Raw genomic sequence first — 24268 nt, forward strand, 5'->3', positions numbered from 1 at the left:
TCAACCAAAACATCCGGTCGGAGACCAGAAGAACTGCGCTGCCTTGTGTCTTCTTGACCAAGAAACAAATAGTAGGCAAATGACAAGCCTGTTGACATCGTGTTGAAGCTGTAGGTATTGCAACCTTGGCCCCATTTATTGTGGTTCACGTTTAACAATTGGTTGAAGTGGCGCATGGATATATTTTCCCATTTTTAGTGATCAGATTTTCCTGCACTTTTCGATGAAACGCACGTTCTGTTATAGTCACAGCCGTGATTTAACCAGTTTTATAAACGTCTGAGTGTTTTCTATCCACACATACTAATCATATGTATATACTATATTCCTGGCATAAGTAGCAGGGCGCTGAAATGTTGTGCGATTTTTAACAAAAAGCTGCAAAAATTCGCATGAGCCCTAACAGGTTTTAAGCACCGCCTTATCTCAGCTCACTGAGACACCCACCCGTAGCACTCTCTCTAACAGGTATATTGCATTGGTCATCCCCAAAGCCAACCCTTCCTTTGGCCGCCTTACCTTCCAGTTCTCTGCTGCCAATGACTGGAACGAATTTCAAAAATCTCTAGTGGTCCTTCTGTAGCTCAGTTGGTAGAGCATGGCGCTTGTAACGCCAGGGTAGTGGGTTTGATTCCCGCGACCACCCATATGTAGGATGTATGCACACATGACTGTAAGTCACTTTGGATAAAAGCGTCTGCTAAATGGCATATATTATTATTATTATATTATAAATCTAGAGTCTTATATCTCCCTCTCTAATTTTAAGCATCAGCTGTCAGAGCAGCTTACTGATCACTGTATCTCTACATAGCCAATCTGTAAATTGCACACCCAACTACCTCATCCCCATATTATTACTTACCCTCTTGCTCTTTTGCATCCCAGTATCTCTACTTGAACATCCTCATCTGCACATCTATCACTCCAATATTAATGCTAAATTTGAATTATTTTAGCTTTTATTGCCATCCTCCCTACTCTTCTACATTTGCACATACTGTACATAGATTTTTCTATTTTTATTTTTTTGTGTGTTATCAACTGTACATTTGTTCGTGTAACTCTGTTTTTTTTGTCACACTGCTTTACTTTATCTTGGCCAGGTTGCAGTTGTAAATGACAACTTGTTCTCAACTGGCCTATCTGATTAAATAAAACTAAAAATATAAATGTATCCTGGCACCGTACAAGGGGCACAGATGAGCTCATTGTTCAAACACGGATTTCCACATTTCCATGTGTCCCAGTGTTCCAATGCCAAAGCTACAGAGCAGAGGAGAGAAAAATAGAACTGGAGTAGAGGGAGGGAGTGATGGAGGGGGCTGCCTGCTGCACACACTAAATCAAAGGCACTGTACAATCATGTATTGTACATGTACAATATTTTATCAACCTGCACCTTTTTGCTCTGCATTGTATATGTATTTCTATTGGCTAAGAACTCTGAACACTGCAAACAAACTACAAAACACATCTGAACCTGGGAGAGAGACATACACACTGGAATAGGCAAATACACAACATCAGAAATGCTCATAGAATTAAATTGGCACTCAAACTGACTTTACAGATTCATTCATGCATGCAGACAGTGCAGTTAGAAGTCACATGAACACACACAGTGGCAACCTCTGGCTCACTTGTCTCTAGCAATTTAGGGCTAGACCTGTTACCAGGACAACCACACCCATCCCTCTGGCTTTGGGGGAGGTTTTTAAAAGCCTACCACTGAGTAGAGAGAGAGAGAGAGAGTAGATAAGTGGGTGTGATAAAACTGCCCAATATGATACTGAGAGAGAAAGAGTGGAAGTGAGAGAGAGAAAAAAGGGAGGAGAAAAATGGGAGTGTACATACAACTCTTGCTCTTCTACACAGTGTAAAAAAGGGGAGGGGACAACAAAACAATCAAGAGAAGAGAATCTCTGTTACCTTCTCATTCCTCCTCTGGAACTACTGAAAACAGCAACAACAACAACCACAAACTGACTGAGACTTGTCACATATCAGAACTAGACAGTTCACATTCTCCCTCTTCAAAACATGACATTTAACCCCCTCCACCCTGTGGCCATGAGAGAAGACTCATCTCACGCCGAGCGCCTCAGCAACAGCAGCAGCATTTTGGTCAACCCCCAGCAGTACCATGCACAGCAAGATAACATGGACCTCCTGGTGCCCAGCTTCAGCCCCAGCTCTGCTCCCTCCTCCCCCACTGACACCCTCTCCAAGCTGGGCTTGAAAACCCCCGGGAGCCCCGGAAGTCCCACCAGTCCCATGGCCAGGGATCAGGTGAGTGCCATCACAGTGGTGGCTCTACTCGACAAGCTGGTCAACATGCTGGAGGCGGTGCAGGAGAACCAGCTGCGCATGGAGCAACGCCAGGCTGACCTGGAGGGCGCCGTGCAGGGGGTCCAAGGCGACGTGACTCGCCTGTCCAAGAACCACACCAGCACGTCCAACAGCGTGAGCAAGCTGCTGGAGCGCTCGCACAAGGTCAACACCCACATGAAGGAGGTGCGGGAGCGTCTGGACAAGCAGGCGTCGCAGGTGAAGCGGCTGGAGGCCAACCATGGACACCTGCTCAAGAGGAACCATTTCAAAGTACTCATTTTCCAGGTAGGGATAGAGGGGTGGATGGATGGATGTGGTTTAGTGTAAGGGGAAAAGGGAAAAGTGGTGAGGAAGAGAGAATATTGAGAGAATGAAAGAAATGTAAGAAGTGTGTTTGGGGATTGTGAGAGGAGAGGGAACAATGTTAAACGTATTAAAAGTGTTTGTTTGTGGGGCCTCCTGAGTGGCACAGTGGTATAAGGCTCTGCATTGCAGTGCTAGCTGTGCCACTAGAGATTCCGGGTTTGAGTCCAGGCTCTGTTGCAGCTGGCTGTGACCGGGAGACCCATTGGGCGGCGCATAATTGGCCCAGCGTCATCCAGGTTAGGGGAGGGTTTGGCCGGCAGGGATTTCCTTATCCCATCGCACAATGGCTACTCCTGTGGCGGGCCGGGCACAGTGCACACTGACACTGTCGCCAGATGCACAGTGTTTCCTCTGACACATTGGTGGCTTCCGGGTTAAGTGGGCATTGTGTCAAAAAGCAGTGCGGCTTGGTTGGATTGTGTTTCGGAGGACTCACGGCTCTTGACCTTCGCCTCTCCTGAGTCTGTACGGGAGTTGCGGCGATGAGACAAGACTGTAACTACCAATTTGATACCACAAAATTGGGGAGGAAATGGGGTAAAAAAAAATGTGTTTGTGTGCATATGTGTCTTGTGTGTAAGAGCAAGGAACAGAATGTTAAAAAGTTTTGGGAGAATGTTGAAAGAGGTGTGTGTGTGTGTGTGTGTCAAACTTATTGTGGACGTTGGGAGCTAATGCAAGAGTGTTTATGAGTGCAGTCTACACTAATGTTTGTGTTGTGTGTAAATGACAGCCTTTGCAGCTGTGTGTGTGAGAGAGAGACACGGTGTGAGCATGTAACTACAGGGGGAGTGGTGTTTTGAAGAGCTCTTTGGATATGGAAAAGTGTGTGTGTGTGTGTGTGTGTGTGTGTGTGTGTGTGTGTGTGTGTGTGTGTGTGTGTGTGTGTGTGTGTGTGTGTGTGTGTGTGTGTGTGTGTGTGTGTGTGTGTGTGTGTGTGTGTGTGTGTGTGTGTGTGTGTGTGTGTGTGTGTGTGTGTGTGTGTGTGTGCAAGCTGTGTGTGTGTGTGCAAGCTGTGTGTGTGTGTGCAAGCTGTGTGTGTGTGTGCAAGCTGTGTGTGTGTGTGCAAGCTGTGTGAAGATGGTTGTGTGTGTGTGCAAGCTGTGTGAAGATGGTTGTGTGTGTCTGGGAACACCGCGGAGAGGATAATAAAGAAAAGCGTAGATCACAACTCGCACTTAAACTAGATCTGTTTTCATGACCAAATGGCCATTATGTATAATGATCTACAATCAGTGGTGGAAGAAAGTGCCCAATTGTCATACTTAAGTAAAAGTAAAGATACCTTAATAGAAAATGACTCAAGTAAAAGTGAAAGTCACCCAGTAAAATACTACTTGAGTAAAAGTCTAAAATTATTATTGGAAGCTCGCAATGAGTCATCGAGCCACGGAGCGGGAGGGGAGGACCTAGCCGGCCTGGAGGATAGGGGACATAGAGAGTCAAAGGATGCAGAGAGGGAGGAGAGGAGGGTTGAGGAGGCAGAATCAGGAGATAGGTTGGAGAAGGTTTGAGCAGAGCGAAGAGATGATAGGATGGAAGAGGAGAGAGTAGCAGGGGAGAGAGAGCGAAGGTTGGGACGGCGCGATACCATCCGAGTAGGGGCAGTGTGGGAGGTGTTGGATGAGAGCGAGAGGGAAAAGGATACAAGGCAGTGGTCGGAGACTTGGAGGGGAGTTGCAATGAGGTTAGTGGAAGAACAGCATCTAGTAAAGATGAGGTTGAGCGTATTGCCTGCCTTGTGAGTAGGGGGGGAAGGTGAGAGGGTGAGGTCAAAGAGGAGAGGAGTGGAAAGAAGGAGGCAGAGAGGAATGAGTCAAAGGTAGACGTGGGGAGGTTAAAGTCGCCCAGAACTGTGAGAGGTGAGCCGTCCTCAGGAAAGGAGCTTATCAAGGCATCAAGCTCATTGATGAACTCTCCGAGGGAACCTGGAGGGCGATAAATGATAAGGATGTTAAGCTTGAAAGGGCTGGTAACTGTGACAGCATGGAATTCAAAGGAGGTGATAGACAGATGGGTAAGGGGAGAAAGAGAGAATGACCACTTGGGAGAGATGAGGATCCCGGTGCCACCACCCCGCTGACCAGAAGCTCTCGGGGTGTGCGAGAACACGTGGGCGGACGAAGAGAGAGCAGTAAGCAGTAGCAGTGTTGTCTGTGGTGATCCATGTTTCCGTCAGTGCCAAGAAGTCGAGAGACTGGAGGGAGGCGTAGGCTGAGATGAACTCTGTCTTGTTGGCCGCAGATCGGCAGTTCCAGAGGCTACCGGAGACCTGGAACTCCACGTGGGTCTTGCGCGCTGGGACCACCAGATTAGGGTGGCCGCGGCCACGCGGTGTGGAGCGTTTGTATGGTCTGTGCAGAGAGGAGAGAACAGGGATAGACAGACACATAGTTGACAGGCTACAGAAGAGGCTACGCTAATGCAAAAGAGATTGGAATGACAAGTGGACTACACGTCTCGAATGTTCAGAAAGTTAAGCTTACGTAGCAAGAATCTTATTGACTAAAATGATTAAAATGATACAGTACTGCTGAAGTAGGCTAGCTGGCAGTGGGTGCGTTGTTGACACTACACTAATCAAGTCGTTCCGTTGAGTGTAATAGTTTCGACAGTGCTGCTATTCGGGGGCTAGCTGGCTAGCTAGCAGTGTTGTTTACGTTACGTTGCGTTAAAAGAACGACAATAGCTGGCTAGCTAACCTAGAAAATCGCTCTAGACTACACAATTATCTTTGATACAAAGACGGCTATGTCTGTATGAGGGATTGGATAGTTGAAAGTAAGGTTACCACCACTTTACTTTACCACCCCATTAACAATCCAACCAATTCAGATATATGAAAGGAAGGAGACATTTCTAAAGTATTCCAACAAGGCCTATCATTTGAACTCAGTCATATTTATGTCTAGTTAGGCTTTTCCTAACTAACTTCAGGCCTTGCCAGTTAGTTACTGTGCTTACTACGCTCTCATATAATTCTATTCAACAATGTTGATGTAGTGTAGCTGTTAGTACATGTGTCAGTTAAGGGATGCATAGTCAACTCTATGGCATCTAAGTTATAGAACAGATCTATTTCCACAGGTCCTAGCAGGAGAACAAGACTGGTGTGTGTGTGTGTGTGTGTGTGTGTGTGTGTGTGTGTGTGTGTGTGTGTGTGTGTGTGTGTGTGTGTGTGTGTGTGTGTGTGTGTGTGTGTGTGTGTGTGTGTGTGTGTGTGTGTGTGTGTGTGTGTGTGTGTGTGTGTGTGTGTGTGTGTGTGTGTGTGTGTGTGTGTGTGTGTGTGCGTGCGTGCGTGTGTGTGTGTGCCTACATCTCTCAGGTGTTATGTTCCAGTAGGCAAGGCTCACTTAACCTAGCTCAAGGCATGGTAATACCATTGAAGCTCACACTCACGTACAAATATCCTCTCCTTGCAAGCGTTTTGTTTTTACCTCTCTTTCAAACAACAAAGCCTTCCATTTCGTAATCCCCCATGTCCATGGATGATTTTGGTTCAGCGACACCTATCTCAACATGAAAGATGGCCTTGAATCCCAATACTCATCTGGGTCATGTTCATTAGGCACCAAACGGAATAAATAAGACTGGAACAAGGAGGGACTAACTGTAACAAGTTTTACAATGAAAATATATTTTTTAAAACTGTTTCTGTCCCACAGCCTAATGTGGCTCTCTGGCTATGGAGACAGAGAAAGGTAGTCCTACAGACTCAAGTGAACAAGCCTGTTTGTTTGTCCTGTGGCTCCTCTCTTTGTTATCAGTCTCATTTTCCCTTTGGAGTTCATTCCTATTTTAATCTCCCTATTTATGAACACGCTATGAAGAGAGAAAAGTGTATAAAAGCGGGGGAAGGAGAGAGAGAGAGGGAGAAGTAGAAAGAGAGAAAATGACAACAGAGAGAGGGGAACAGAGTGAAGAAGCCGAAAAGAAAAATCGAGGGATAGAGAAGGGAAAGGAGGAAAGGACATATGTGAAGTCAATTAGACAAAATGATAACACTAGGAAATGAGCCAAAACTACTGTATTATTCGATAAAAACATGTTTATTTTGGACCAGGTTAAGTCCATTTGTATGCTGTGAGGGCTAGAATTCAACAGTTTAGTGACCACACAACTGTATCCAAATATATATATATTTTTGTATTTCTTAATTTTAATTAGCAAATTTTGTCCTCAAAGGCCCATAACTCCAAGGAGTGTGTGTCATGACTCGTGCACACAAACACACACACAACCAAAGAGCTTTGTGTCTATGTTCCACACACAGGTGGTGACTTATCTGAGAGGATTACAGAAACTAATTGGAGGAGAAGAGGTGACTGAGGGAAACCAGCGGGGATCAAACCAAGCCAAAAAGGCTAATTGTCTCACAGAGCAGTAGGAAATAGTGGGAAAGAGAAAACAATAGTTATCTTTCAGTGGCCTCAATCCAGATGGGATTCATGTCATCTTGCTTCTCTTTGTTCCTTTTTGACATCTGAACCATGGCACAGGCATCCTTAGTCACAGGACAACGTCTAAAGGTCCAAAAGAGGCTGAGGAAAGAGAAAACGATAGCCAGCTTTTAATGGGTTTTATTCCAACAAACTAGGACTTGAGAAAATGTTTCTAATGCTCTGTGTTGATTTGACCTTTGATCTCAAATAGAAGCTTCCAAGTCAAGTCCAAGTAAACACTGGAATAATCAAGCATAGCCCCAGGAAATAGGGGTGCTGAGGCCTCTAAAAAAAAAATATATATATATATATATATATACATAAAAACAATTATAATAATAAATCAAATATATTTTTTTCCCACCAAATGAGTGCACTAGGCCTTTATTACACCTGTATGAGAGTAGAAAAATACTTGTCAGCAGAGCGGAGACAAATACCCCGGTGCTGGTCGGCTGCTAGTCAAGCTGCTCTGAACAGCATGGTCTAGCGGTCTGCAGGCCGACCAGCATGTTCTATGCTGATTAATCAATGTACATGCAAAAACACTGATATTGGAACAAACAATTTAAAAAATCTGGATTCCACCTGGATTCAGTCTTATGTAGCAAAGTTTGAAATTGTGTTTTATACATTGGATAAAAGTAGAGATTCAGATATTTACAATAATATATCATACACTGCATTTGAGGGACAACGGGAAAGTTGATCAACTTGTAAACTCACTTTTGAGAAAATCGCCTTTGAATGTTTTGGTATCTAGTGAAGAGGTCTTCTATGTCTACACCAATACAGCATCGTTCACACCCTTTAGCCCCACCCATCTTATTTCGCTCATGGAGCTCACACTTGACGCTCTGGCCAATGATTTGTTTACCTATGGATAACATGAAATAGCTTAACCAGCTCTGCTGGCAACAATTTCATTGCGCTTTTTTTGCCTACGATTACTGACACCGGCTATATTCAACAGGTCTTGTACACACGTCATGTAACGTTAGCTAACGAGCCAGCCAGCTAACATTAGCTAGTTAAACAACAATGAACAGTGCCAACAATGCCACAGTGCTGGAAGCTAACCAACCAGGTGCAATGTTAGCTAGTTAACATTAAGCTCTAACTACAAAAGCAAAAGGCTCTGGGAAACTAATAATTATAACTTTAACTTAAGGCATATAGCTAGCTAGCTAGGTAAACAATTAACCTCACTAGGTAAACAACTTTTAAGATCGCACACGTCGGATCACACACATTGCATGGCAATATGATGGCAATATGATATGATGGTAGTGGGTTTGCAAACCAGCTACATTCTGATTACTTGGGAGTCAACCACACTTGAGATTTGATAGGGTCTCATTAGCATATTTGGGGAATCTTCTAAAATGTTTTGTATTTGTGCCAATTGTTAGTGGAAATGTTGTACCAATTTAAGTGGTTTTATCGTTATGTTTATAAAGTTTGAGAACCTCATTTATCCACTCCCAGTTCTGCAATCTTTGTAAGAACTTGTGTCAATCACGAGCTGCACTGTTCATGTTTCATGAACTTAACCTGTTTGGGATAGGGTAGCGGTATTTTCACGTCCGGATGACAAGCGTGCCCAAAATAAACTGCATAATCTGCTACTCAGGCAGTTTATGCATATAATTGATGGATTTGGATAGCAAACACTCAAGTTTCTAAAACTATTAAAATTATGTCTGTGAGTATAACAGAACTTATTTGGCAGGCGACACCCTGGGGACAATTCTTTTCTTGTTGAGGTGACCATGTTTTCAATAAGTTTTCTATGGGAATCTAGATTTCGGAGGCATCTTGTTGCAATTCCTAGGGTTTCCACTAGATGTCAACAGTCTTTAGAAATTGGTTGATGTTTTTCATTTGAATAATGAAGAAGTATGGCTATTCAGAACGAGGGTCGAGCCTCGTGTCCTGTTGTGTTTGGGGCACGCGACCTAGCGCTCGCTCCACTTTCATTTTATTGAACGCAGTTTATTCAGTCTTAAATTTTATAGATTATTTACGGTATATAATATGTAAAGTTGTATTAGGAAAGTTGTTTGAAGTGTTTGGACCAAGATTACAGGCAATTTATTAGATGTGTTGTCATTTTGGGCGAGTTGGAACCAGTGTTTTTTTTAATCAAACGCACCAAATAAATTGACATTTTGGGGATATAACGATGGAATTAATCGAACAAAAGGACCATTTGTGAAGTTTATGGGACATACTGGAGTGCCAAAAGATCTTCAAAGGTAAGGCATGAATTACATCGTTATTTCTGAGTTTTGTGTCGCGCCTGGAAGGTTGAAATATGATTTCCATGTGTTTGTTTGATGGGGTGCTGTCCTCAGATAATAGCATGGTTTGCTTCCGCCGTAAAGCCTTTTTGAAATCTGACACAAAAAAAAACATGTAAGCAGTAAGCACCAGTGACTCGGTCAATAAAAAGTGGTTAGATGAAGCAGATGTTAAGCTACAGGACTGTTTTGCTAGCACAGACTGTAATATGTTCCTGGGTTCTTCCGATGGCATTGATGAGTACACCACATCAGTCACTGGCTTCTTCAATAAGTGCATTGATGAGGACATCTGCAAAGTGACTGTACATACATACCCCAACCAGAAGCCATTGATTACAGGCAACATCCGCACTGAGCTAATGGGTAGAGCTGCCACATTCAAGGAGCGGGACTCGAACCCGGACGCTTATAAGAAATTATCAAACAAACAGGCAAAGCATCAATACAGGACAAAGATCGAATAGTACTACACCGGCTCCGACATTTGTCTTGTGGCAAGGCTTGCAAACCATTACAGACTACAAATGGAAGCACCGCCGAGAGCTGCCCAGTGACACAAGCCTACCAGATGAGCTAAATTATTTCTATGCTCGCTTCGAGGCAAGTAACACTGAAACATGCATGAGAGCATCAGCTGTTCCAGAGGATTGTGTGATCTCGCTCTGCGCAGCAGATGTAAGACCTTTTTAACAGGTCAACATTCACAATGACGCAGGGCCAGGCGGATCACCAGGACGTGTACTCTGAGCATGCGCTGACCAACTGGCAAGTGTCTTCACTGACATTTTCAACCTCTCCCTGTCTGAGTCTGTAATACCAACATGTTTCAAGCAGACCACCATAGTCCATGTGCCCAAGAACACTAAAGTAACCTGCTTAAATGACTACCGACCCGTAGCACTCACATCTGTAGCCATGAAGAGCTTTGAAAGGCTGGTCATGGCTCACATCAACACCATTATCTCAGAAACCCTAGACCCACTCCAATTTGCATACCCTCCCCAACAGATCAACAGATGATGCCATCTCAATTGCACTCCATACTGCCCTTTCACACTTGGAAAAATGAACACCTATGTGAGAATGCTATTCATTGACTACAACTCAGCATTTAACACCATAGTGCCCTCAAAGCTCATCACTTAGCTAATAACCCTGGGACTAAACACCTCCCTCTGCAACTGGATCCTGGACTTCCTACGGGCCACCCCAGGTGGTAAAGGTAGGTAACAAAATATCCACCACACTGATCCTCAACATGGGGGCCCCTCAGGGTTGTGTGTTCAGTCCCATCCTGCACTCCCTGTTCACCCATGACTGTACGGCCAGGGATGACTCCAAAACCATCATTAAGTTTGCCGACGACATAACAGTGGTAGGCCTGATCACCGACAACAATGAGACAGCCTATAGGGTGGAGGTCAGAGACCTGACTGTGTGGTGCAAGGACAACAACCTCTCCCTCAACGTGATCAAGACAAAGGACATGATTGTGGACTACAGGAAAAGGACTGAGCACGCCCCCATTCTCATCAATGGGGCTGCAGTGGCGCAGGAATGAGAGCTTCAAGTTCCTTGGCGTGCACATCACCAACAAATTAACATGGTCCAAGCACATCAATATAGTGGTGAAGACGGCACGAAAAAACCTATTTCCCCCTCAGGCGACTGAAAAGATTTGGCATGTGTCCTCAGATCTTCAAAAGGTTCTACAGCTGCACCATCGCAGCAACTCCCCCACAAGCTTGGAAGAGGCGAAGGTCGGGTCATGCTTCCTCCGAAACATGCCCCGCCAAACCACCCGCCTTGACACCCGCACGCTTAATTCGGAGGCCAGCTGCACCAATGTGTTGGAGGAAACACCATTTTACTGATGACCAAAGTCAGTTGGCAGGCACCAGGTGTGCCACGAGTTGTTGGAGCGCGATGAGCCAAGTAAAGCAACCCTGTATGAGAGTTTGTTTCTATCCCACCCCGGCTTCCAGACAGATCACCACAACACTGTCAGTTCCTACTGCTTATTCAAGTCATGCCCTTTGAGCATGAAGCACACATTTACAATGGCGTTTACCTACACATTAGCCTTTTATGTTATCAAATTGGTTCCAAACTGGTTCCTTGACATTTTTCAAACAAAGTTGACCTTTTCACAACAACCAATCCGATTTGTTTTGCAAAGAACAATTTCGATAATTAATGCTCCTGTAAAGCCTGACAATCCTGTCAATGTTAATTGACCTAATCGATATTAAATACACATTAGTGGATGTGAGAAGCATTGCCTCAAAGCAGAGTCTTCGAACATCAACAATCACATGGTTTGCCATGTCAATGGAGGCTTTGATATCATGAGTCTATCTATATGACGTACAGATTAGGGAATTTGGTGGAGCATTGCCTCAAACTGACTCCTCTAAATGAACAGTGCTGTTCTATTGTATACCGCGTGGATTGATTGACAATTTTTTTAAACATACATAAGAGCATTTCAGCCAAACAGGCCTCCACATACAATTTAAAATATCAAGGATACCACAATACAGCTTGAAAGCTTTGCTCGTGGCTGTGTAATCGACTGTGAATGGAGGCTTTGACAAGATTGGTCAATCCATAGGACGCACAAATGAGTGAAACTGTGAATCCGTGCAGCACTTCCTCTAATCCGAGGCCTTTAAATGAAAAGCTTTCTTAGTCTTGATGATGAACTCAAGAGAACAGAACACTGATGACAGATTTACCGTCACTGGAAGCTGCACATGCTTGGCATCCACCTGATTCCACCTGAGCTGTGAATCATGCAGTGTGTGGCTTAGATAAGTTCCTGGGTATCTGGTATCTGCAGGTTAATAAACCAATCAGGAGTATCTATGGTATTTCATTTGGCTTCTCACGGTGGAGTAGAGTTTTTAAAATATTTTGTTAGGGCCGGTAATGTATGATGATTTGTTTATTTTGTTTATTGGTTTGCTATGATTAATTGATTTGCTATAATTGATTATTGGTTGGTTTGTTATGAGGTATGTCTGCTATGATGCACTGTTCAGGATCACATTGCAAATAAGTGTAACATGATCATTTCATGTGTTACCTTCTGAGCACTAGACCTACACCATTTGTACAATCTTTTCCACCACAAAAGTAAATAAAATCAAGAGTTGTTCACACACCTTAGTGAGGGAAAAAGGTATTTGATCCCCTGCTGATTTTGTACTTTTGCCCACTGACTAAGAAATGATCCGTCTATAATTTTAATGGTAGGTTTATTTAATATAATAATATATGCCATTTAGCAGACGCTTTTATCCAAAGCGACTTACAGTCATGTGTGCATACATTCTACGTATGGGTGGTCCCGGGGATCGAACCCACTACCCTGGCGTTACAAGCGCCATGCTCTACCAACTGAGCTACAGAAGGACCACAGAGAGACAGAATAACAACAACAAAATCCAGAAAAACATATGTCAAAAATGTTAGAAATGTATTTACATTTTAATGAGGGAAATAAGTATTTGACCCCTCTGCAAAACATGACTTAGCACTTGGTGGCAAAACCCTTGTTGGCAATCACAGAAGTCAGATGTTTCTTGTAGTTGGCCACCAGGTTTGCACACATCTCAGGAGGGATTTTGTCCCACTCCTTTTTGCAGATCTTCTCCAAGTCATTAAGTTTTTGAGGCTGACGTTTGGCAACTCAAACCTTCAGCTTCCTCCATAGATTGTCTATGGGATTAAGGTCTGGTGACTGTCTAGGCCACTCCAGGACCTTAATGTGCTTCTTCTTGAGCCACTCCTTTGTTGCCTTGGCTGTGTTTTTTGGGTCATTGTCATGCTGGAATACCCATACATGACCCATTTTCAATGCCCTGGCTGAGGGAAGGAGGTTCTCACCCAAGATTTGACGGTACATGGCCCTGTCCATCGTACCTTTGATGCGGTGAAGTTGTCCTGTCCCCTTAGCAGAAAAACACCCCCAAAGCATAATGTTTCCACCTCCATGTTTGACGGTGGGGATGGTGTTCTTGGGGTCATAGACAGCATTCCTCTTCCTCCAAACATGGCGAGTTGAGTTGATGCCAAAGAGCTCCATTTTGGTCACATCTGACCTCAAGACTTTCACCCAGTTCTCCTCTGAATCATTCAGATGTTCATTGGCAAACTTCATACGGGCATGTATATGTGCTTTCTTGAGCAGAGGGACCTTGCAGGCACTGCAGGATTTCAGTCCTTCACGGCGTAGTGTGTTTTCTAATTGTTTTCTTGGTGAATATGGTCCCAGCTGCATTGAGATCATTGACAAGATCCTCCCTTGTAGTTCTGGGCTGATTCCTCACCGTTCTCATGATCATTGCAACTCCACGAGGTGAGATCTTGCATGGAGCCCCAGGCCGAGGGAGATTGACAGTTCTTTTGAGTTTCTTCCATTTGCGAATAATCGCACAAACTGTTATCACCTTCTCACCAAGCTGCTTGGCAATGGTCTTGTAGCCCATTCCAGCCTTGTTTAGGTCTACAATCTTGTCCCTGACATCCTTGGAGAGCTCTTTGGTCTTGGCCATGGTGGAGAGTTTGGAATCTGATTGATTGATTGCTTCTGTGGACAGGTGTCTTTCATACAGGTAACAAACTGAGATTAGGAGCACTCCCTTTAAGAGTGTTCTCCTAATCTCAGCTCGTTACCCGTATGAAAGACACCTGGGAGCCAGAAATCTTTTTGATTGAGAGGGGGTCAAATACTAATTTCCCTCATTAAAATGCAAATACATTTATAACATTTTTGACATGCGTTTTTCTGGATTTTGTTGTTGTTATTCTGTCTCTCACTGTTCAAATAAACCTACCATTAAAATTATAGACAGATCATTTCTTTGTCAGTGGGCAAACGTGCAAAATCAGCAGGGGATCAAATACTTTTTCCCCTCACTGTATATAGAGATCCAGGTGCATATAATCTCAATGTTTGACAATTTTTTTAAACTCCAGCACACTGGCATTCCTGCATGCTCCACACTGTGTTTAATTGGATGTCAAAGCAATGTTTTGGTCAATAGACCTTAATTAGGCACCAAATGGACGTGAACAGACTGAAACAGGGAGTGAATACTTGGGCTCATTTAGTTTTTTCCAGTCACCCAGCGTTTTAAAGTATTTTAAGTTGCGTGCCCTAATGTACGACCCAGGGTTTTCCCCCACAAGTAACAATTAACATACTTGTGTTTTCTGTAAAGTATTACGCTTAAAATATACTTTATCCATGTGTCACAGTCACCAACTCAAAAAAAGAGAGGCCTTTAGTCTATCAAGAATAATTTGAATTTATGAAAAACGTGCTGTTGGTTGACTGGTCTGACTTTTAAGGGTGACTATTGGTGTTTTGTCCGGGGAGGGCATGCAATTGGTGGTGAGTGAGTGATGGACAGGGTAGGAGGGGCTCTTCCTGTCCTTCTGGTTGGTCCAGTCCCTGACTTTGCACTAATGATAGCGTATTGACACATGATATGGTCCTAAAAGCAATGTGTGGCATCCTTCCTCTAGCTTCCAGCATTCTTCCATGCTGTGTAATAGATTCCGGAGGGCACAAAAACTCCTAGTTTCACACACATGCACAAGCACACACAAACACACTTACTTTCCACTCTGGGTGATTTACTGAATCCTGACTTGAGATGTATTACTCAAACACTTGAGCAAATCTCCTTTAGACATCAACGCATGATTTACATAGAAGTTCATGTTATGCCAGCATATCTTGAGCCCTGAATGCATTTTTAAGGAGATAGTTTGTATGAAAAATACATGTTTATATCAACATGAAGACAAGTTTATTTTAATTTCACCTCCAGACATGTTTTTGATTGATCTGATTTTGATTGTTTTGTTGAGTGCAAGAATCCAAACTTTTTTCAGCAACAATAGAATACTATTTTAGTCTAACTGAATTAGGGGCTTACTCTGGTGTGTGAAGGAGTGCTGTGTGTGGGAGTGCGGGTGGCGAGAAGCCCGTAAGAAAGGGTTTTAATTTTTTCACAGTCAGTGGAGAGGCCCGCTCAAGCACACACAGTTCTGTAGATTGTGAACTATAGGGTGTTGCGGCTGGTACCTGTAACTGGTACTGTTGAATAACTACTGCTCTGAAATTACAAACCACCAACTGTCATTTGGGGATTTATTAAACTCTTGAACCATGACATCCGTTTATGGCTGCCAAAGCATACAGCGGCAATTTATGTACTGTGAAGTTGCTATAATAGTGTTTACCATGATTTTGAATGACTACCTCATCTCTGTACCCCACACATACAGTTATGTGTAAGGTCCCTCAGTTGAGCAGTGAATTTCAAACAGATTCAACCACAAAGACCAGGGAGGTTACCCAATGCATCGCAAAGAAGGACACCTACTGGTAGATGGGTAAAAAAGCAGACATTGAATATCCATTTGAGCATGGTAAAGTTATTAATTACACTTTGGATGGTGTATCAACACACCAGTCATTACAAAAATACAGGTGTCCTTCAAAACTCAGTTGCCATAGAGGAAGGAAACTGCTCAGAGATTTCACCAGGCCAAAGGTGACCTTAAAACTGTTTCAGAGTTTAATGGCTGTGATGGGAGAAAACTGATGATGGATCAACAACATTGTAGTTACTCCAATACTAACTAAATGACAGAGTGAAAAGAAGAAAGCCTGTACAAAATACAAATATTCCAAAACATGTATCCTGTTTGCAATAAGGCACTAAAGTAAAACTGCAACAAAATAAATGGCAAAGAATTTAACATTGTCCTGATTACAAAGTGTTATGTTTGGGGCGAATCCAGCACAACACATTACTGAGTACTGCTCTTCAAATTTTCAAGCATGGTGGTGTCTGCATCATGTTATGGGTATGCTTGTCTAAGGATAGTCTGGGGGTATAAAAGGGAACTAACAGAGCTAAGCATAATCCTAGAGGAAAACCTGTTTTATTCTGCTTTTCAACAGACACTGTGAGACAAATGCACCTTTCAGCAAAACACTAACCTAAAACAAAAGGCCAAATATACACTGACATTGATTGTTCCAGAGTGTCCTAGTTACAGTTTTGACTTAAATCTATGGCAAGACTTTAAAATGGCTGTCCAGCAATGATCAACAACCAACTTGAGAGCTTGAAGACGTTAAAAGAATCATGTGCAAATATTGTACAATCCAGGTGTGAATATCTCTTAGAAACTTACCCAGAAAGAAACACAGCTGTAAGGTGATTTTAACATGTATTGTGAACACTTACAGTACCAGTCAAAAGTTTGGACACACCTACTTATTCAAGGGTTTCTTAGTTTTTTATAATTTTCTACATTGTAGAATAGTAGTGAAGACATCAAAACTATGAAATAACACGTATGGAAAATGAAGTAACAAAAGAGTGTTAAACAAATCAAAATACATTTTATATTTAAGATTCTTCAAAGTATCCACCCTTTTCCTTGATGACAGCTTTGCACACTGTTGGCATTTGCTCAACCAGCTTCACCTGGAATACTTTTCCAACAGTCATAAAGGAGTTCCCACATATACTGAGCACTTGTTGGATGCTTTTCCTTCACTCCGCGGTCCAACTCATCCAAAACCATCTGATTGTGGAGGCCAGGTTATCTGATGCAGCACTCAATCACTCTCCTTCTTGGTCAAATAGCCCTTACACAGCCTGGAGGTGTGTTGGGTCATGGTCCTGTTGAAAAACAAATGATAGTCACACTAAGTGCAAACCAGATGGGATGGTGTATCACTACAGAATGCTGTGGTAGCCATGCTGGTAAAGTGTGCCTTGAATGCTAAATACATCAGTGTCACCAGCAAAGCAACCCCACTCCATTACACCTCCTCCTCATTCACGGTGGGAACTACACATGCAGAGATCATCTGTTCACCTCGTCTGTGTCTCATTGGAACCAAAAATCTCAAATTTGGACATCAGACGAAAGGACAGATTTTCACCGGTCTAATGTCCATTGCTCGTGTTTCTTGGCCCAAGTTCTTAATTTTCCACATTGACTGACCATGTCTTCAAGTAATGATTGACAGTCATTTCTCTTTGCTTTTTTGAACTGTTCTTGCCATAATATGGACTTGTTCTTTTACCAAATAGGGTTATCTTCTGTTTGCCACCCTTACCATGTCACCACACAACTGATTGACTCAAATCCATTTAGAAGGAAATCAATTCCACATATTAAACTTTTAACAAGGCACACCTGTTGAAAACCTCTACAGCATCGGTGGGTCCCCCGCGGGACAGTTGAGCTAACGCAAGCTAATGTGATTAGCATGAGGTTGTAAGTAAAAACAACATTTCCCAAGACATGGACATATCTTTTTTTGGCAGAAAGCTTCAATTATTGTTAATCTAACTGCACTGTCCAATTTACAGTAGTATGACAGTGCCTTGATACAAGCATTTTTACAGAAATGCAATGGTTCATTGTATCAGTCTAAAACTTTGCACATACACTGCTGCCATCTAGTGGCCAAAATCGAAATTATACCTCGGCTAGAATAATACATTATGGCCTTTCTCTTGCATTTCAAAGATGGAACAAAAAATACAAAATAAATCACATGTTATTTTCTTTGTATTATCTTTCAGATCTAATGTGTTATACTTTCCTACATTAATTTAACATTTCGACATTTAAAAAAAATGGGCAGACTACCTCATGAAGCTGGTTGAGAGAATGCCAAGAGTGTGCAAAGTTGTCATCAAGGCAAAGGGTGGCTACTTTGAAGAATCTGAAATGTAAAATACATTTTAATTTTAACACTTTTTTGGTTACTACATGATTCCATATTTGTTATTTGGATGTCTTCACTATTGTTCCACAATGTAGAAAGGTCCAAATAAAGAAAAACCCTTTTGACTGCTACTTTATGTAAATAAGAAATTAATTTAAATTAATTTGCAATAACTTTGCAAAGAGTTCTAAAACATATGTTCACTTTTTCATTATGGGGTATTGTGTGTAGACGGGGACAAATCAATTTTGAATTCAGGCTGTATCAACAAAATACAGAACAAGTCAGGGGTATGAATAGTTTCTGAAGGTACTGTCCTGTAGCAGTGCACATGCAAGGTTGACTTTTAATTTAAGATCCAACTAGACTAAGTTGCATCTGCTTTTGATATACAGTATCTATGTACAGGTAACTGCCAAAATAAAGAAAAGGCCTTGAGTAAATGAGGGATACAAAGTATAGGGAAAGCAGTTGCTTCGACACAGGTGTGGTCCCTGAGTTAATTAACCAATTATCATGCTTAGGGTCATACATATATATAAAATGCCCAGTTTTACCCATTATTTTGGCTACCATGGTTAGAAGAGAAGTAATCTCAGTGACTTTGAAAGAGGGGTCTCAAAGGAGCATAAGGGGTTTAATGTGTTTGAGTTTGAGTGTGTACATTTCTCAGTAACAAGATCTCAACGCAATGAATACGTTTGAGAGATTCAAGAGTGACGCCTGAGTGTGTTTTCCATCAACAAAACACCAAATGATGGAATTTCTTGTGGAAGACGGGTGTCGAATAACTCCAATAGATTTCCAGATACTTGCAGAATCTATGCCAAGGCACATTGAAGCTGTTCCGGTGGCTCGTGGTGGCCCAATGTCCTATTAAGACACAATGTTCGGTTTCCTTTATTTAGGCAGTTATTGGTATGTTTAACGCTGATGCTTATATCTGATAACCATATACAATTATAGTGTGCATGGCTTTGTGTTCATCCGCTTGATTAATAAATGAATAACCTGAGGCTTGTTTCAAGTGATCATCCCATAACTTCACATGACCACCTTCCTAATCCTAACACCGTCCTCCCCTCTGTTCTCCAGGAAGACAACGAGATCCCCTCCAGCATGTCCATCAAGGACTCCCCCAAGACCCACCAGGCCAGCCAGCTTGAGGACGACGCCCCTGCGGCACCTGCCCCGTCTGTCACCGGCATAGATGCCAACCGCTCTCAGGAGGAGGGTCTCCATAACATCAGCCTGTACTCCTCCTACAATGACACCGGGGGTCTTCACGAGGACGACGAAGCCCTGGAGGGAGAGGCAGAGCTGGGCCTAGAAGCGGCCCTGCCCTCCTTCGAGAGATCCAAAGCCGACCGGCTGAAGCGCTCCAGCCTGAAGAAGGTGGACAGCCTGAAGAAGGCCTTCTCGCGCCAAAGCATTGAGAAGAATATGACCAGGATCAGCACCAAGATCGTGCCACCCGTGAGCCGTGAGAAGATCAAGAAAAGCTTTACACCAAACCACCCTAAGAGTCTCGCCGCCAAGAGCTCTTCTTTCAAGGTGTCGCCCATGACGTTCAATGTGAAGAAGTTGCGAGGTGAAGGGGAGGCCTCGACACAGCCCGGAGGCTCGCCTAGCGGGCAAGCCCACATGGAGATCCCTCCCTTGGGTAGCATGGATGGGGATCTGCCCTTGGCTGAGGTGTACTCCCAGGAAGGGCTGAGTGTGGAGGGGGGAGAGGAGCTAGCTAGTCCTTCTACCCCTGGGAGCGTGCATGCCGATTTGACCATCAATGGAGAAGCGGGGAGCCTTGAGTGTGATCTGACCATCGATCGTCAACCGGGGCTTGCTCTCCCGGAGCATGAGGAGGAAGAGGTTTATGATGAGGTAGAGGAGCAGGAAAGCCTGGTGGAGGTAAAGGACCCCATACCTGCTGTAGAGCAAGCTTCATAATCTCATCCCTCTCATCTTTTGCTCCTCCACATTCCCTGGGTATTTTATGTTAACATGCCAAAACTGTAGTCATCCCTCCATCTTTCCAGCCTACCAATTTCAAAAAAATCTCAAGCCCCAGTGCTAACGAGCCCCTAACCATTCCTGGCCCTCCAATGCCTCCAGCCCTGCATGTACAATTGATCCAAGAGATCCACGGACATATCCCAGATCACCAAGCTTCCATTTCAGAGATCCTAATTTATCAAGAGCGATCAAGATATCCTGCATCAGTTTCTCCTGCCTGGTCTGTATAGCTACCTACCCTTCTTTGGGGCTACCTTAGGAAAAGATCCAGCAAGCCAAGCGACTATAACTCACCTTCCCAACTGGAACCTAGGCTTCTGAACAGCACATCTCCAGGATGCTGAGCCAACTCACTCTCTCTGTTTATCTGTCTTTGCATGGGCCTCTCAGTCTGACGGATAGTCTCTTTGATCTCCTGCCTCGCTTGAATGCCGGTAAATCCTTGGCAAAGAGGTTAGAGCCCACAGCTTGGGAAGGGTAGCCCATTGCCAGGTTGTCTGGGCATTGGTATGGGGCGGTAGCTATGTTTCTAAAGCAAGGTCGGTGTAAGGCTGAGGTTTGTGACATGCATTTGACCCAGGTCTGGATGTAACCATATAACCCGAGTGCAGGGTAAAAATGGAGCCATAACATTAAGGCAATTTCATGCCATCCCTACTTTAGTTCATATATTTGCCATAATATATATACTCATCAGACCTCTCATGACAAAAACAGCTTGAAAGTGGTAAGTTAAGGGAGGGTAAGTTGATATCTCTGTATTAGGGTAAGGTCTACTGGGAGCACTATTGAGACAGAGGATGACTTGGGACCTTAAGGCTCTACAAACTCGGACATTCCTAAACACCCTATATCAGGGCAACCATAATCTTACGTTTATGTATATATTTGATTATAGGGAGTTAAATATCAGTAGGCATAACGACTTATATAAAATCATATTTGAGTACTGTCACCTGACTTTCATAAATATACTGTAAAAATTGTAATGTTGGAGTTGATTACGTGTGCATTCGGTGCACCTAAAGTTGGCATAGCACTCACATAAGCAATGTTGACACATTCCTATATGGTTGAAACACACATGCACACAAACACTAGATTAACTAGCACACATTTACAGAGGCACCCACAAAGACAATCACACACACAGTCATACACGCACGGAATTCTTCAAACTTACACTGGCTGTTGTGGGTAATTGCCATGCTGGAGTGAGGAATTCCTGTTTTGGAAGCCCTGTTGAAAAAAACAGCATAGACCAGCATAGGCTGGTGACCAGCCTTCATTGTTTGGACACTGGTCACCAGCATTCCAGCATATGGTGGCCACCCGCAAAACCCGCATCAAGTTACGTTATGCTGGATTTGCAAAATGATGTCTAATTCCTAATGGAATCCAGCCTGAACGGGGATATCCAACAATTTGAATGTTTATTCACCCACGATTTGCATTCAGAATGATTGCCAGGGTTTTGCCCTCAAAACATCAAATCAATCTTTATTTATACAGCACATTTCAGACATGGAATGCAACGCAATGTGCTTTATGGGGGGGGGGGGTGAAACAAATAAAAAATGATAATATAGGTGAAATATTTACTACACAACAAACATAAGATAAAAAACTAAAGAATGGTACAAAATAAACAAATGGCTGTGCTGTGTAGGCAGTTCAGGAGGAGAGTCAAAGGCTTTATCTAAAAATGATTTTTGATTAGGCCTAATCCAAAAATGCACTCCTGCATGCGGACTACCCTAAAGCTTTTGTTCTGTTCATTTCAGTTTGAGAAGGAGAGCTCAAAGATGACGAGGACCAGAGGTCAACTTTGATTGCTTGCTACTACTATAATTTATTTTATTAAAAACAATGTTACTTTTCCATTCTGAAAGCGTATTGATCAGAGTTATTGGCCTCACAATCAGCCAGATTCGATTGTGGTGACTGAAACTTGAAACAGCAGCCGTGGCACAATCAATTGGAAATTGACAGCTAATGGTGCTGAAAGTAGGCAAATTTGAGTAGGCATAATTAATTTGACTTTACTAACAACAAGAGGACTTTGTGTTGGAGCCTATTTATTCATATTTAAGAAATAAGATAATAATAATAAGATATATATAAGATATATATAATTAGACAATAGGCTGCTATATAGATATGTTTCTCAGTCAATTACATGTTAGTGAAGGGGGTATGAGGGTATGCCATAGCCCTACTTTTTATGAAAGAAAATAGCAAAAAGCACAAGCTTACCTCTTGTTAGTTTAATATTTTAAAACTGATCCGATTATATAACGTGATATATTAGAGCACTTTGATCCTTGATGCTTTACAATATGCATTGTTTCGTGTCTTTGACATTCAGAGGCTGAGACACAACCTTCTATAGCCAAGGACCCCAAAAATATACTTTGCTTGGGAAGTAATTCTAATTCTCTCTATCAATTGATTAGGCGATTCACTCTCTGTACAATAAATGTTTAAACCCAGGCAACTATTAGGGAAACCGTTGTGACCATCTCTCGTTGAGTTAAGCCACAGAAAAGGGCTATTTTTTTCTCAGACCTGCAAATACGATGATAGATTCATGCAAATGCTTCTACTATAAAGGAGATCTTTCCCCCCCTACTCTCTTCCACGGTGGTCTGTGAACCCACAACCTTCTGGCCAGCAGCCCCGTGGGTTATCAAAATTCCCGCATTGCTATGTAATTAATTTATTTTATTTTTCATATTAAGAATTCCCTCTCCACAGTGTTTTCCTTTTATGCCATGAAATGCTACGCTGTTGCAAAGTTCCTTTAATTGCATGGTACACTATAGGCTACTGATTGCAGTGAAAGGAAGGTAAACAACAAGTTACTGAATTTCTACAGCTGAATGAAGGTGTTATTGCTGTAAAAGGATAGTATGCTGCTGAATGCTGGTTACCTAAGACTATACCTCACTTGGGATTTGAACTCAAACTCTTTGTTGCTAATGACCTGAACTTCCTGCTACACCACCATGACCATGTGCATGACAGTGCTTGGCCACAGATTTAAATGGCAAGAACACAATTCTGTACACTGCTAGAAGCTGCCCAGAATCAAGTCCATAATTGTATAATTATCTGACAACACCAATGTGAAAATATCAGTCCTCAGGGACACTTGATGTAATGTGTGCATAAATGCTTTGGGGATTTGAACATAGAGGCCTTTAGGCAGAAGTGCATTCATGTTTCAACAGTGCCACCAGGTACATCTTTGGTACCAAGAACATGTACATTCAGAAAGTATTCACATCCCTTGACCTTTTCCCCATTTTGTACAGCCTGAATTTGAAATGGATTACATTGATTTCTTTTGTGACTGGCCTAACACAATGCACCATAATGTCAAAGTGGAATTATGTTTTTAAGTTTTTTTACAAATTCATGACAAATTAAAAGCTGAAATGTTTTAAGTCAATTAAGTAAATCAACCCCTTTGTTATAGCAAGCCAAAATAAGTTTGGGAGTAAAGATTTGCTTAACAAGTCACATAAGATCCATGGACTCACTCTGTGTGCATTGTGTTTAACGTGATTTTTGAATGACTACCTCATCTCTGAATAATACCAGTGGTCTGGGGTGGCAGGTAGCCTAGTGGTTAGAGCGTTGGATTTGTAACCGAAAGGTTGCAAGATCAAATCCCCATGCTGATAAGATAAAAATTGCTATTTCTTTTCCTGAACAAGGCAGTTAACCCACTGTTCCTAGGCCGTCATTGAAAATTAGAATTTGTTCTTAACTGACTTGACAAGAAAAATATATTTGGGGGCATGGTCTAATATGTGTGTTTGTGCCAACTATCAGTGGAAGTGTTGTACCAGTTTAAGTGGTTGATGGTTGTGGTCAAACATGGTCAGTTTTGCAGTTGTTGTAAGAACATGTGACATTAAATAAGAACTTTCCTGTTAAAAGGTTACTTTGTAATTTACAGTAAATTAATGGAAGTTAGTTATATGGATATTACTGAATTTTGTGCCGCTGAATTGACAAACCGC

General features: G+C 42.6%; 1 protein-coding gene across 1 annotated transcript; it reads left to right on the plus strand.

Annotated features, from left to right (window-relative positions):
• Positions 1–1962: 1962 nt before the first annotated feature.
• On the plus strand, positions 1963–21771 carry LOC124013616 (caveolae-associated protein 2-like). The gene is made up of 2 exons (XM_046327981.1): positions 1963–2619; positions 19320–21771. The coding sequence occupies exons 1-2, from the start codon at positions 2044–2046 to the stop codon at positions 20169–20171; spliced, it is 1428 nt and encodes a 475-aa protein (XP_046183937.1). The 5' UTR covers positions 1963–2043; the 3' UTR covers positions 20172–21771.
• The last annotated feature ends 2497 nt before the right edge of the window (positions 21772–24268 follow it).

The sequence above is a fragment of the Oncorhynchus gorbuscha genome, linkage group LG01 (genome assembly GCF_021184085.1).
Source record: "Oncorhynchus gorbuscha isolate QuinsamMale2020 ecotype Even-year linkage group LG01, OgorEven_v1.0, whole genome shotgun sequence".
Classification (NCBI taxonomy): Eukaryota; Metazoa; Chordata; class Actinopteri; order Salmoniformes; family Salmonidae; genus Oncorhynchus; species Oncorhynchus gorbuscha.

Bases quoted from the DNA above. Each gene is read 5' to 3' on its own strand.
- LOC124013616 (XM_046327981.1), top strand. From the start codon at position 2,044: ATGACATTTAACCCCCTCCACCCTGTGGCCATGAGAGAAGACTCATCT. The intron at 2,620-19,319 runs GTAGGGATAGAG...TCTGTTCTCCAG, and splicing joins TCAAAGTACTCATTTTCCAG to GAAGACAACGAGATCCCCTC.